This window comes from Bos mutus, chromosome 11 (genome assembly GCF_027580195.1).
Source record: "Bos mutus isolate GX-2022 chromosome 11, NWIPB_WYAK_1.1, whole genome shotgun sequence".
Lineage (NCBI taxonomy): Eukaryota > Metazoa > Chordata > Mammalia > Artiodactyla > Bovidae > Bos > Bos mutus.
In genome coordinates, this window is record NC_091627.1 from 13682205 (window position 1) to 13697920 (window position 15716).

Sequence of the window (15716 nt, forward strand, 5' to 3'; positions counted from 1 at the left end):
TGACTGAGCGACTGATCTGATCTGATCTGATGGGACCAGATGCCATGATCTTCATTTTTTGAACGTTGAGTTTTAAGCCAGCTTTTCCACTCTCCTCTTTCACCTTCATCAAGAGGCTCTTTAGTTCCTCTTCACTTTCTGCCATAAGGGTGGTGTCATCTGCATATCTGAGGTTATTGATATTTCTCCCGGCAATCTTGATTCCAGCTTGTGTTTCTTCCAGTCCAGCGTTTCTCATGATGTACTCTGCATATAAGTTAAATAAACAGGGTGACAATATACAGCCTTGACGTACTCCTTTTCCTATTTGGAACCAGTCTGTTGTTCCATGTCCAATTCTAACTGTTGCTTCCTGACCTGCATACATATTTCTCAAGAGGCAGATCAGGTGGTCTGGTATTCCCATCTCTTTCAGAATTTTCCACAGTTTATTGTGATCCACACAGTCAAAGGCTTTGGCATAGTCAATAAAGCAGAAATAGATGTTTTTCTGGAACTCTCTTGCTTTTTCCATGATCCAGCGGATGTTGGCAATTTGATCTCTGGTTCCTCTGCCTTTTCAAAAACCAGCTTGAACATCAGGAAGTTCACGGTTCACATATTGCTGAAGCCTGGCTTGGAGAATTTTGAGCATTACTTTACTAGATGGGGAAACACTGGAAACAGTGACAGACTTCGTTTTCTCGGACTCCAGACTTTTATAGAAGCAGTGGTGTCATGTGATGGAAAGAGCTTTGAAATGTTGACAAAACTAGGTTGAAATTCCTCACCAGCACTAGAGTGGCCAACGATCCTGACTTGCCTGGTCCTGCATGGTTTCCTGTGACACAAGACTTTGAGAGCTGAAACTGGAAAGTGTTGGTCACCCTTCCCGCTATGTCACCATTTACTAACATGAAACCTCAGGCAAGTCAGTCACCTTCTCAGTACCTTGGTTTCCAACTCAATTAAAAAATACTTTACAGGATTAACATGTAGATTACAACTCAATATAAATAAGCAAATATACAATAGACACATACACAAAAAAAACATAAAAATTGGTACCTCTTACTAGCCCTTTTCACAACTAGTCTGTAACATTGTATCACTATATCCACTTTACACCAGAGAAAGAAACTTGGGGAGGTAAAATGAGCCAAATCACAGAGCTAACAAAAGGAAAACCCAGCAAGAGCCCAGCCCCAACTCAGGTGTGCTTACTTCCAACTCTGATCAAGTCTCTTTCCCTTATCTGTGGAATTCAACTTTGAGTTGCACCATTCAGAAATCCCCAGGGAGCTTTTAAATTTAGATTCCTGGGTCCCACTCCCCAGAGATCCTGATTCTGTAGGGGCTCAGGAGCCTGTGATTTTGGGGGCTCTTGTTTTCTTTCAAGATGACCACATGATTCAGACATACAGCCAGGTTTGGAACTGTTACCTCGTACCACCTTGATTTTGGCACTTAGACTCCCTTTAGGAACAACAACAAAAAAAACCCCACCAATTATTACCACTTCACTGATGCCCTGGATCTGATCTTTGTCCATATCTGAATTAGGGAAAACCTTGGGCAAAATTTTCTTGTCAAGAAGGCAAGTATATTGTTACAAGACAATAAAAGGGGCATTACTCAAACTCCCTGATTTCCTATGAAATGAGAACTAGAAGAAAATTTTACCATTCATTTTAAGAATCACTCGAGAATGGCTCATTCTGACACACCGTGTATGTGTGTGGTGGTGGTGGTGGTGGTGGTGGTGGTGGTAGAGGTGTCAGTCTTTTAAACAAATTGGGAGTTGTCCTAGCAAATTGTTAGGATAATGCAGTTCCACACTATGACCCAAAGATCTGATCTGAAGCACAGTCCTCAACTCAATTCAATGCCACCACAAGTTAGAAGGCTGTTGACGCCACTGGCTTCAATCTGGAAAAGTCCATGATTCTGAAGACCAATGACCTGGTTCAAATACCAACCCTGCCACTTCCTGAACTGTGTGACCTTGGCAAGGTCTCCTCAACCTTTTGGGCGTCTGTTTCCTGGTTTCTAAACAGGGTATTAAAATCATACTTATCTCACTGGGTTGTTATGAGAGTTAAAAGAGTTTATGGAAAGCCCTTATACTGTCCTCGCATATACAAGGGCCCAATACACGCTATTATCATTATGTCTCAACTTTCCCCTATATTTTAACCAAACTAACCTACTTACAGTTTCTCTAATAACAGTCCATTCTGTCTTGCCTTAGGATCCTCAGCATATATTTTTCCTTCTACTAAGGACACCCTTCTATGGTCAGATAACTTCTGCTCATTCTTGAACACCAGCTATGATTGCATCTAATCTCAGAAATCCTGTCTGACCTCTTAGGTTGTATTACAAATCCTTTATGAGCTCCAGGATCCTACACACAAATCTATAATAATGATGACCCATCTTTACTGAACACTTCCTAGGGCAAGATGTGGTTCTAAATGCTTTCTATAATTTATTCGTTTTTATGATCAAATAAACCTGTGAGACAGTTCCACCATTTTACAGATGTGGAAACTAGGGCACAGAAAATAACTTGTCCAAGGTCACAAGAGCCCTTAATGGGGCCTGAATTCAAACCTAGACCTGATCAACTCCAAAGTCATGATCTTCACCACTCTGCTTTGCTATGTGGTTTCACACCTTGATTTACTTGTCTATCCCTACACACTAGGATCTAGGCTCTTGGAAGGTGGGGACAATGTCTTTTCTCTCTGAATCTACAGCACCTATTAAACAGCACAGAATAAGTGCTTAATAGTGCACTGATGAATAAATAAATGTATGTATGAATGGATGAATGAATGAGAGGACAAGAATGAAGAAACAAACCTGTATTTTAGACAACTATTAAAAGCGATCAATTCTGTCTTCAATCTTGGAGACAGAATTTCTGGTAGACAGACAGAGGTACAAGTGGGAAAGTATCTGCTGGTTCAGATAGTACTGAAAGATGATATGGAATTATCTGGTAAAAAAAAAAAAAAAAAATAAAATGAAATCCTGGCTAAATTCAGCCTGTTTCACCCAGTCTCTTCAGGGCCCCAAGTTCTACACAGAACGCTGTACAAACATAACCTCGAAGAGAAAGAAGCAAAGAGGAAATACCAGTGGGAGGCCTTTTGAAAACGGATCTTAATTCAGCCTTCCTGATTTGCCGTAAGATCCTCCACCACAGAAGTCCCAACATGGGTTTTTCACCATGCAATTGTGGTGGTTCCCATTCCCCAAATCCGTATCGACATAATGCATCAAATCCTTTTCCCTCAATCTGTCCCCAGCGAGCATCTCCCTCAGCCTCATTCCTGCCCCTCATTTTTGCAGAGGTTAACATTTAACAAATTACACTCCCAACCTCTTTCCAGGCCCATCATCTTTTTAAGTTCAACAAGAGTGGAGCTTGCTGGCCAATTTGAAGTATCACATTTCTCCCTGAGCTCCTCTCAAACTGCTCTCTGGTTTCGGCTGCAGAATGTTAACAGGCCAGAAAGCACAGGGGAGACAAAGCACTTTATCAGCTTCATACCTAAAATAATAAGCAAGTTTAAAATAAACAGTTGGGAGAGATTGAATGGCACGCTCTACTGTCAGCAAAGGCAGAAATGCCCCAGTCCAGGGTGACAAATGATAGAATGGTCTTCTGGTTTCACACTGGATCTCATCTCTGATGTTTCTGCTGGTGTTTATAGATGGAGCTGTAGATTTTTCACTTGGTTTTCTTAAGAACAAGTTCATGAAATATTTTCTAGCTTTCTTATGAACTATCCCAACCAAGATGTGAGCGGGAGCAGCCCAAGCTCCACAGATATTTTCCGAGGGGGTCCCGGGCTTGACTCTAGGATGATGACAATTTCCAAAAGGCCAATTTAATAGCAATTGGATTTTTCCTGCCTGCCTGCACCATTAGCTGACAACTCACTTCTTCCATCACATCTGCAAACAGTTCTCCTAGACAGTTCTGACATTTCCCACTTAGAAAAGCCATTTTCAGGAAGTTATTAACCCAAACGGAATCTTCCTGGTCAAGCCCAGGGGTATAGAAATGCCTCAGGTGGGCATGTCTGTAGACAGTAGGTCCCCAGTAAGGGATAAGAATGGCCAATTCGGACAAAAAATTGACAAATCAGACCAAATATTTCAGTTACTATGAGACTAAATACCTATAAGTTTTTAGAGTACAGTAATAATGAAAGTCCCATTTTCTGACAGTATGATTCCATGAGAGCAAAGATCATGCCTATTTTTGTTTACTGTGAACCACCACGATGACTAGTTCATAGCAGACAAGTATTTGCTAAATGGATAAACGCAGTGTTAATACATGCTGGGCACTCTACAAGAATCATTACACATGTTACCTCACTTATTTTCATCCCCATCCCAAAGCTAGAAGGCGGGAATTAGACAAGGAAACTGAACACCAGAGAAGTAAAGTAACTGCCAGTGGTCACCAATTGGTACGTAAAATCCAGGTCTGCCAAAGCAATTTTCTTGCCATCGTGCCCCTCTCCAAAACACAGGTTCACTCACTAACCTGGTGAAGTCCTTATGTTGACAGTCTTATTGAAATTATCCTTGAGTGCTTCTATCACAGACTTCATTTCTTCATCTACTTCTTCTAAGTTGATGATATCCTCAACCAAGGCAGTGTTAAGATTCATTCTGGTTTGGGACTGTCCTTTCCCTTTGGCTAGAAAGTCAACATTCAATGAATTTAAAAGGAAAAAAAAAAAGCATAAATAGAGACAATAAACAATGAGTTAAGAAAACGAGAGGCACAGAAAATATATTAATTCATTTCAAAATGAATCCTAAAACAAGGCCATGCCAAGTGTCTGACGGCTGGTACAGACAGGAAGAACAGCAGTGGTTTAGCAGCATGAAACACCACCAGCGGCAGTGACAATGGCTTATATTTTAGAAAACCAACAATACTGAGAACTGAGTAAAATTCTAGTTTGTATCTAAACCATCACAGTGATGTTTCATAAGCTATAATATATATATGCATAGCTCACTCCCCTGAGGAATACAAATATTCCTGCATTCCTTTATGTAGGGTGTGGGAGGACAGAAAAAAATAAAAACGTTTAAATACTACTATCTTATACTTGTTTATTTATTAAATATTCAACATTTACTGAGATCATGCACAACAAATTTCATTAAACATCTACAATAAGTTAGATCCTGTGCTATCTGTACACCATATTACAATTTGCAATGCAATTTCAAGTACATTCTTCTATTAGAATTCAAAGCAGCTCTCTGACATAGGAAGAACAGAGATTATTATTGCTTCCATTTTACAGATAAGGAATCTGAGGAACAGCTATTGAAATGTTTTGCCCAAAGTAACCAACCAGTAAGCAGCAGAGTGATTTTTTTTTTTAACATTTATTTGCTTGTGTCATCATCTTGCTTGAAAGCTCTGAAGTTAACAGGCTAACAGCTTAGAATTTTCAGAACTGATGAAAGAGCTGAATTTTCAGATTTAGAAACAGTTTCAAACAGGATAGTAAAAGCAAATTCATACCTAGACATTTTGTGAATGCAGAAAACCAAGGACAAAGAGGCTGTGAAAACAGCCAAAGAGAAAAGACAAATTACCCATAAAGGAACTTACGCCCATCAGTATCAGAAAGTTGTATTAAGACTAATTCATATACAAGCCCTAAATTAATATTAGCAAACCAAATCCAGCAACACACAGATTATGGAGCAAGCAATGTATATGCGCATTACACATAAGAGGGCTTATACCAAGAATGCAAAAGTGGTTTAATATCAGAAAAGGCTATTAATGTTGAGCCACCACATTCATAGACTGAAAAAAATTTTTAAATGCTCACTCAATAAATGCAGTAAGAGCACCAATAAAAAAATTAATACCCATTCAAAAAAAAACTATTAGCAAAACAGGAACAGAAGACACTTGCTTAAAAGAGAGACTACCAAAAAATAAAGCAAACATAATTCTTGATGTTAACACATAAGAAGTATTCACTATAAAGTCAGGACTAAAACAAGGATGACTACTATCAATAATCACTTTTATTCGCATATAGCTGAATTATTTTGTTGTACAGCAGAAACTATCATAATATCGTAAAGCAATTATACTCCAATAAAAAATCACTTTTATTAGAATTATATTAGAATTCCTAGACAATGTAGTTGGAAGGAAAGGAGAGAAGGAGGGAAGACGGATGGAGGAAAGAGAGAAAAGAAATAAAAGGTATGTGATATATAGATTGGGGAGGGAAAAACAAAACTATCATTAAATATAGGTATTTTAATTATCTACATAGAAAATCCAAAAAAATACACAACGGTTCTAATAAAAGAGTTCAGCAGAGTTGCAATATACAAAATCAATGTATAATTATCAAAAGTATTCCTATTCTCCAGCAACCAAACAGAACACATAATTTCTAAAAGACATAAACCTAAAGCAATGACTCTTGCAAAAAATAATATAGAACATATTTTTGACCTTAAGGCAGGGGAAAATTTCTTCAATAGGAGAAAAAGAGCACTACTAATAAAAGGAAAAGACTGACAAACTGGACTACATTAAAATTAAGAACTTCTGTTCATCAAAAAAAAAAAAAAAAACATGAAAAGGTCATCATTATCAGCAATACATATATATGCAAAAGTCTTGTCTTTAGAATACCTTAAAATTCTTACAAGTCAATTTTTAAAAATCAGGTCAATTTTTTTTTAACGGGCAAAAGATTGGAAACAAAGAGGATATCCAAATAACCAGTAAACAAATGAAAGGTGCTCACCATCACTATTCATCAATGAAATACAAATTAAAACCATGAGATATAACGGTACATTCATTAGAATGACTAAAATTAAAAAGGCTGACCATACCAAGTGTTCACAAGTAGATAACGGGTAATTAGCGAATAGAAAACTAAAGCACCCTGGGGAGGAGAGTAACCTGACATGACCACTCTGGGAAACCATATATTCTGAAACTGAACTGAAATTTATATACACATGACCCAAGGCTCAGGAATCCTTCCTCTTGGTATACACCCAGTAGAGAGGCAAACTTATGGGCACCAAAATGCATGTTCACAGTAGCATTGTTTATTTTAGCTCAAAACTGGAAGCAACTTAAATATCCATCGGCTACAGAAAACATACATAAATCATGGTACACACATTCACTGGGATACTGTAAAAAAAAAAGTAAAATGTACCGACAACTACTACAGACAACAGCATGGACGAATCTCACGTGTAGGCTGTTATCAAAAGAAGCCAGGCATGAAAAGAATCCATTCTGAGTTCAAAAGGGGCAAAGCGAAATCTGCAGTGTTAAAGTCAAGAGAGGGGGTTGTCTTTTGAAGGGGGCGACCTGAAAAGGACAAGAGCAAAGCTTCCAGAGTACAAGCGACGTCTATATCTTAATCCGGGTGATAGTTACACGGTTGTGTTCACTTTGTGAAAATTCCCTGAGCACTTACAATTTATGTACACACTTTTTCTGTATATATAACTCAAAAGTTGACTTTGAAAAACATCATATACCAAGTGACAAAAAACGATGATACTCTAGAAATAAACCCAATTGAAGAACTGTGTAAGATCTATATGGAGAAAACCTGACAATATGATTATAAATGTCACAGAGAAGAGAAAAGGCCAAGAAGAAGAAGAAGAAAAAGCTAGTGTGTTCTGAAGGGAAAGATCTATACCACCAGATTCAAGACTTTATGACAGTGATTCAGGCATTAGGGAATTTAGTGCAGGGACAGATGAGCAGTTCAACACATCAAGAGCTCAGAAATAAATCATATATATGAAGAAACATTATATATGACAGAGGAAGCATTACAGATCTGGGAGTAAAGAAGAGTTTTCCCTAAGTGAGGTTCACTTCCTTGGTGGTACAGTGGTGAAGAATCCACCTGTCAATGCAGGGGACACAGGTCTGATCCCTGGTCCAGGAAGATCCCACATGCCGAGGGGCAACTAAGCCTGGGTGCAACAAATACTGAGCCCATGCTCCACAAAAAGAGAAGCCTCTGCAGTGAGAAGCCTGTGCACCGCAACTAGAGAGGAGCCCCCAGTCACCGCCAACTAGAGAAAACCCACCGGAGTAACGAGGACCTAGCACAGCCAAAAATAAATAGATTTTAAAATAGTATTATTTTTGAAAAAATAAGTGAGGCTGACACACTTATTACTCACTTCCAAAAGAAATAAGATTAGATTCCCTATCTTACATCATATTCCAAAATAAACTCCGTTATGGATTAAAGACCCAAATATGAAAAGTAAAAACCTTCAAAATATTTAGAAGAAAATACAGAAGAAGAGATTTATGACTTTTGGATAGATGAAGGTATCTTAAATAAGGCCAAAAAAGCACAAATGATTGAGGAAAGAACTGAACAATATGACTGCATTAAAACTGATGTTCAATGAAAGACATTATAAAGTTAAAAGGCAAAGTAGATACCCATAACATATACATATTGACAAAGGATCAGCATTCTTAATATAGAAAGAATCCAATAAATCTAAAGGAAAAAGTCAAACCACCAACTTTTTAAAGAGGCAACCCAAGAAGATAAAAGCTGAATATGCAGTTGAATATGAAAAGACGCTGCTTACGTGCTGCAGCCACCATCTGGTGCACTGGATGACTGCAGCGCTGTGGGCACAGGGCCCCGCATTCCAGCTCTGCCACTAACTGCACATGATCATGGGCCAAGGTCTTACACGTGGACCTCAGCTTCCTCACTCGCAAAATGGTGAGGCACGTGCGTGGCTCACTAGGTGTTGAGAAGAATTTCTTCACTGGGTAATTATAATTCCTTCAACAGATAATTTATAAAGATCAAATTAAATGATTAAATGTATGTGAATTTAAAAAATCTATAAAGCAACCTACACATCAAAAAGTTATTACCTTTATCACTATTAACTGAATATACGTTTTCTATGCATTAATGCTTTTCCAGCAACTTGTTAATTTTCCTGTTAACAGGAAAGGAGAAGGTCTGTGTAAAACCATAAAAGAAAAGCAGTGGGGAAACAACATTCAGTAGCATATTTCAAGCACCATCCTTGCGAGTGAACTCCCTGACCCATGGCTGCAAGTATTAACAGCAGGTCTGCTTGACAATGTTCTGTCACTCATTCATTCCTTCAACAAAACGTTTTAATATATACTATGTGTCAGGCCCTGTTCGCTCCTAAACAAAAGACACAGATTGGGAAAAAAAAAAAGACAGAGGTGGAGCTTTTCCTCACAGGGTCCAGTATGGAAGACATAACAAACAATAACCAACCCTACAATTAATTAATTAATGAGTGCTTTGCTAAGTACATCAAAGATAAAATAACAATGTGCACAAGTGCATGTAACAAGGGAACTGACCCAGCCTAAGAGGTCAGGGAAGGCTTTCCTGAGGAAGCGACGTTTAAGCTGAGATCTGAGTTATATCAAAGTCTCATTCTTGGATGACACAAGCCATTAAGATCATCCATCTAAATCCTCGGCTCTCATACATCTTCACCCCACAAACTTCTGCTTTTAATTTTACTTCCAACACAGATCTTCCTGGAAGGAGAAAATACATTGATCCCTGTCCCAAGTATTCTGGTTTGCTTGGCACTTACACCTCTAATTCTAAATCTAAAACAAAACAGTCGTTTTCTGAGCTGTGGCAACATATGAGGCAGCATGGAAGTGAGAAAACAGACCCTCAGCTCTAATACCATATCTGTCCCTGTGACCTTTCAAGCCTATCAACTGATCCACCTGAGACATCACTTCTTCGTGAGGCACGGGGAGAAATTCAGAACATCTCTGAGATCTCTTCCAGCTCTGATCATTCAAGGGCTAAATATAAGACAGGGGCGAGGAGGTCACGTCTCTACCTTTGGCTTTCTTGGTAGCAAAATGACGGACTGGTACGGCGGCATAGGCCATGCATTGCCCATGGTCATTCTGTCTTCCTCTCACTGTCTGCAGTGTGACTTCTGAAACAGGTCTGGTCAAGGCTGCAAGGGAGTTGCAAAATGCAGGGTGGACCAAGCGGAAGCACCTTAAACCCAAGGCCATAACTGAAGACAATCCTTGTGAACATCCACTAAAAAGAACAAGACAAAAAGGAGATCTAAGTGAAATAGACTCTCTTGTTAGTGCAACTTCAGAAAATAATCTGTACCAGTTAGCAAGCAAATCCTATCAGCAGAGCCCAACAATCCATTTTGACCTGTGTGCTAGGTCAGGGGTTCCCAACCCGTTCCAGTTTGTGGCCTGTTAGGGACTGGTGGCAGGACAGGAGGTGGGCACCAGGTGAGCCAGCAGAAGCTTCATCTGTATTTACAGCCACTCCCCAGCCCTCCCGTTACAGCCTGAGCTCCGCCTACTGTCCGATGAACTGCAGCGTTAGATTCTCACAGGAGCACGATCAACGCAATAAGCTTGAATTACCCTGAAACCATCGCCACCCCCTGCCCAGCTCCCGTCAGTGGGAAAACTGTCTTCCACGAAACCAGTCCCTGGTGTCAATAAAGGCTGGGGACCGCTGTACTAGATAACTTAAATACATTATCTCCAGCCCTCCTCCTAACAGCTGTACAAGGATGTATGATTAGCCCCATTTTATAGGACAAAGAAACTAAGGCTCACAGAGATTTAAATATCTAGCTCACAGTCTGTAGGACGCCAAATCGCCACGCTCTTTCCACTACAGCAAATGCCAATTAGTACACAGGGAAGAGAGTTAAGTAAATGCATGGCAGCCTAAATCCTTAATGATGGTAATTAAACCCTTACAGGAAAAAAAAAAAGCACAAAATCTTGATAAAGTTACACTATAAAGAGTAACAGCAGAGCACTGGAAGAGAATTTTACATAAAATCATTTCAACAGGCATAAAATGACTGGAAAATTCACACAACAGCATTTAATTAAAATTTTCTTTGGTTCCTTATGCACTGATTACCAATTAGAATGCACTTTAATGTGAGTCTGAAGCATGGCTGAGGTTTGAGGTCTTCCATGTTATAGAACTAAAGCTCTGGAAAATGCCACCCTCCTCGGTGTTAACACAAGTTACATATGATCCTTCTGAGGTTTTTGACTGTGGAAAGATGTTAAAGCCTACAGCTACCCCTGGGATAGAACAACAGTTCTAGCTTACGGGCAAATGTGGGACTTCCCTGTTGGCTCAGTGGTAAAGAATCCGCCTGCCAATGCAGGAGACACAACTTTGATCCCTGGTCCGGGAAGATCCCCTAGAGAAGGAAATGGCAACTCACTCCAGTATTCTTGCCTGGGAAATTCTATGGACAGAGAAACCTGCTGGGTCCATGCGGTCGCAAAGGCTCAGACACAACTGATCAACTAACATACACACACACATTACAGTCTGAGTGAGAGCATGGGCTTTGCAGACAGAAGATCTAGAATCCAAGCCCATCTCCACCACACCCAAATGCTTCTGAACATCACTGCACCTTGACTTCCTCAACTGTAATAAGATGGAGATAATTATAGTTATTTCTTAGAGTTGGGAAAAATAAATTAGTTAATGTAAGTATAACACGTGGCGCGGTGTCTAACAGACAACAGGAGTTCCCCCTAAAGGGTATCTGTTGACAGCTATCGCCTTTCCTTTCAAAAACTTCCATGTCAGAGTCAGACACAACAAAGAAATCTTACATGTCATTACTAAAGTACAAGGAAGCCAAGAGTCAGTCATATCTGGATGTGAATTTCAACTTGTAGCTATTCATTGCATTTTCTGGGCATCATTTCCCTCATTTGTAAAGTGAGAAAAAAACAATCCTGTTTTAAAATAAAATGAAGTAGTGAATGTAACAACCGAGTACAGTGCTGGGAATGTGCCACCTACTATAATTATTACTTTTTTTCCTTAAGAAAAGCAAACGAGTTGCACAAAGGCAAATAATTTCCCCCGATGGAATTTTTAATAGCAAGAGATGCTAGATTTCAATGATCGGTGTATGATGTCAGTAAAAACAGATCTACATTAAAAAAATAAAAAAATGTTTCCTCTTTTTAATCATTATCAATAGCTACTATTAACAGAGGTCAGGCCCAACCTTCTTGCTTTACCCTTAATATTCATTTAATCCTCTCAAAAATGCCACAAAGAAAAGTATAATAATCTCCTCTTTATAGATGTAGAAACTCAGGCTCTAAGAGACTGTCATTGACCAAGAGGCTGGAGCTAATAGCTTTGCTCTGTAGCAGCAGCACTGTTTACACATTTTGCCTCTAAATGAGGTTTCTATATCTAGGTTTTTGCCTAATACAGCCAATGCCTAACCCACACTTATATCCAAATATGGCTGTATAATAAGGTGCTTTTTTTTTTGATCTACAGGGTCTCAATCTGGCTATTCCATTTAAGACAGGTTTCCTGGTGTTCCTGTTGCAGGTCATAATGCCAATCCACAAAGCAACAGGAAATCAAAATGGGTTAGAAATAAACAACCTTTGACAGAAAACTCAATACCCAAAAGCGGACCCAGTACACGTGAACCGGAAGACGACTCTATAAATAAACCACATTGCTGAAATGCTTAAGACATGGATTTTAAACTGCACAGAAGTCAGGAAACTTCAAAGTGGAAATTCAATAAAGGCAGCCCCTTGGACTCTTTACCTCAAGAATATTCATATCAGCACTCAGTTCAGCACAGAACCAAAGACAAGGAAAGGAACCCTCTTGCAAGCCCAAGTATTCTACAACAAAATTAACGTACAGTCAGAAGAAAATGCAGCAGGAAACATCTGACCTTTGGATGAAGTCTTGAACTGAAATGTCTGTTTGCCCACTTACTAGCAGTGTGAACCTGGGGACATCAACCTCTCTGAGCTACAGTTTCCACTGCATCTTTTTCATGGTGATATTAACGAGCCTTTAAAAAGGTAATTTTAACAATAATAATGAAACAACAGCTTATAATAGCTGGTAATAACTATGTGCCAGAGACAGTTCTAAGCACTGTATTGTATACATTAACTCATTTGAGCCTCATAATAACCCTAGGAGATAAGTACTTATTATTATACCCATTTTATGGATAAAGACACAGAGGCAAAGATAAACAATTTGCTCAAGATTTTAATTCAGGCACTTTTGTTCCACAGTTTGTGCTCTTAAGCACTATCCTATACTGTGTACATAAGACAGTGCAATTACTGGCATTATTTTTCAAACTGTTTAAATATTTTTTTACAACTATTTGAGGCACGTATTCTTTATCCAAAGCTGAGATTCTCAAAACTTGAATTTTCCCACTTGCCATAGAAGGTGCATTTTAACTTTGGAAAGAACTAGATGAGGAAGACAAAGTCCTAGCTTATCCACCATCCCAGCAACCCCTACCAATTCAGTTGTGTTCATAACATGTAGATTCTTGTAATATGAGTGTGCACACACAGGTCCTTGTTGTACATAAAATACTTTCACATGTATTACCTGATTCCCACAATAACCAGGCAACATTGTGATTACTGCTTACATTGTACAAACTGGTAAACTAGTCTTTCATTTCCTTGAATAATTTCCTGCGCCAGGGTCTTCAAAAATACTGCTGAATCTGCTTGGAATGATCTTCCCTCAACTCGTTAATGAACTTTTCTTTCAGACTTCAGCTGAAGTACCACTTCCTCAAAGGATGCCTTCCTTGGCTGTTTTCTCTAGCCCAACAGGTCAAATGTCCTATGGCCCCTTTTCTTAGTACCATGTACTTTTTCATGGCACTAACTTTAACAATATCAGTTAATATTTGTGTAACTATTTAATCGGGTTCCCTTGGTAGCTCGGTGGTAAAGAATCCGCCTGCCAATGCAGGAGATGCAGGTTCAATCCCTGGGCTGGGAAGATCCTCCAGAGAAGTAAATAGCAACCCACTCCAGTATTCTTTCCTGGGCAATCCCATGGACAGAGGAGCCTGGCGGGCCACAGGCCATGGGGTCACAAAAGAGTCGGACATAACTTAGCGACTAAACAATAATTATTGGATCATTGTCTTATTCCCTCCATAAGAACTGACTATAAGTACTACAAGGAATAAACTATGGTTGTCTTGTTCAAGACTGCATCCCCAGTCTCTGGCACAGTTCTGAACACGGAAGACATTGAATAAATATGAAGACTACATGAGTGAAAGTCTAGATTGTCCTTCCTCAAAGTCATATTGCTAGCACCAAAACAGAAATCAAAGCCACAGAGAGTAGGTCCTGGGCTCTACTCCCCAACACTGCTTCCATGATCTCTTGGTTTGCCAGATTTTTCACTTAGAGATAAGAGGTCATGTTCTTCTCTAAATTCAGCAACAAGTAAAGGCATTTACAGTATCTGACTATAGGCAGGATCATGTCCCTGGCATAGCCAAAGGAAGGATGGGACACTTGAACAGGTGGAGAAACAGCTTTTGTCTAAGGAGGCCTGGTTTCCGATATTCCTATCTCATTACTCCCTGCCCATCATCCTTTTTAGATTCATAACTACAGTGAGTTCCCTACATACAAAAAAACTCTGTTCTGAATGCTTGTTCATAAGCCCAATTTGTTAGTAAGTCCAACAAAGTTAGCCTAGGTACCCATCTAACACAACCAGCTATATACTACTATACTGCAATAGGTTTATAATACGTTCCCATCTTTGAAAGTTCACAACTTGAAGGTTTGTATGCAGGGAACTTACTGTACCTTGTATTCAAAAAGCACCTGTGGAAGCTGACCTGAGACTTCCATTAAGTCATTTCTTCTACCCAGGTTTTCTTTCCTCAACTATAATACAGAGGATCAGACCAGGTTTTCATTCTTTCTAACTACGAAGCTCCCCAAGATTCTGAAAATGCAGTAGGGTGGGTCAAAGGAAAAAAATGCAACAAACTTAGAGAAGACCCGGGAAAGAGTGCTGGTTCCAGCACTTCATAGGTATGTAACCTTAGGAAGGTCAAAATCTCTGGACCCCAATCTCACCTGTGGATGACAATACTATTCATCAGGGTTAGAGGAGCGACCCAATGAGCTGAGTTGCAGAAGCACTTTATAAACATAGAAGGGCAATTGAAATGACAACCGTTTTGCCACTGGACAGCAGAGTAATGGTTAAAAGGTGAGACTTAAACTTGGGCGCCATCACTCAATCCGCCTTTAGTGTGGGAGACCTGGGTTCGATCCCTGGCTTGAGTAGATCCCCTGGAGCAGGGAAAGGTTACCCACTCCAGTATTCTGGCCTGGAGAATTCCATGGACTCTACAGTCCATGGGGTCGCAAAGAGTCGGACACGACTGAGCGACTTTCACTTTCACTTCACTCATAGCGACACGACCCTGATTTTATTTCTCCGAGTTTCCATTTCTCCAGCATACGGGATTAGAAAAAAAATACCTATTCCCACAGGATTGTTCTGAAAATAAAATGTTCCTGCCAGTTAGCAGGCTACTAAATAGCTGCTACTATTTAGCAGCCCGGCTGCTATTTAGTAAGCCCGGCTCTCATTCTGAAGGTCCCTAGGTGATGAAATGAGCCCCGTCCCCAATCCGTGAGACTCGCTCGGATAGACAGGTCCCGCCCTTAGCCGTAAAGGTCAAGCCGGATCTTAATGGAACGCGTCGGGGACGGTGTTTAGGCCCCCTTAATGTATCCCAGAGGTCCCTGAGTAGAGGTCTCCGGG

At 39.8% G+C, this 15716-nt stretch overlaps 1 protein-coding gene across 2 annotated transcripts in view; it reads right to left on the reverse strand.

Annotated features, from left to right (window-relative positions):
* Positions 1–15716, reverse strand: part of MRRF (mitochondrial ribosome recycling factor) — a 59811-nt gene that overhangs the window by 43907 nt on the left and 188 nt on the right. Inside the window, exons 2-3 of one of the 2 annotated variants that reach the window (XM_005895075.2) lie at positions 9928–10139; positions 4550–4705 (exon numbers count right to left, since the gene is read on the reverse strand). In XM_005895075.2, the coding sequence (XP_005895137.1) occupies positions 4550–4705; positions 9928–10111 (340 nt within the window). In that variant the 5' untranslated portion in view covers positions 10112–10139. The remainder of the gene's footprint in view (positions 1–4549; positions 4706–9927; positions 10140–15716) is intronic. The other variant, XM_070379044.1, reaches the window with a different exon arrangement.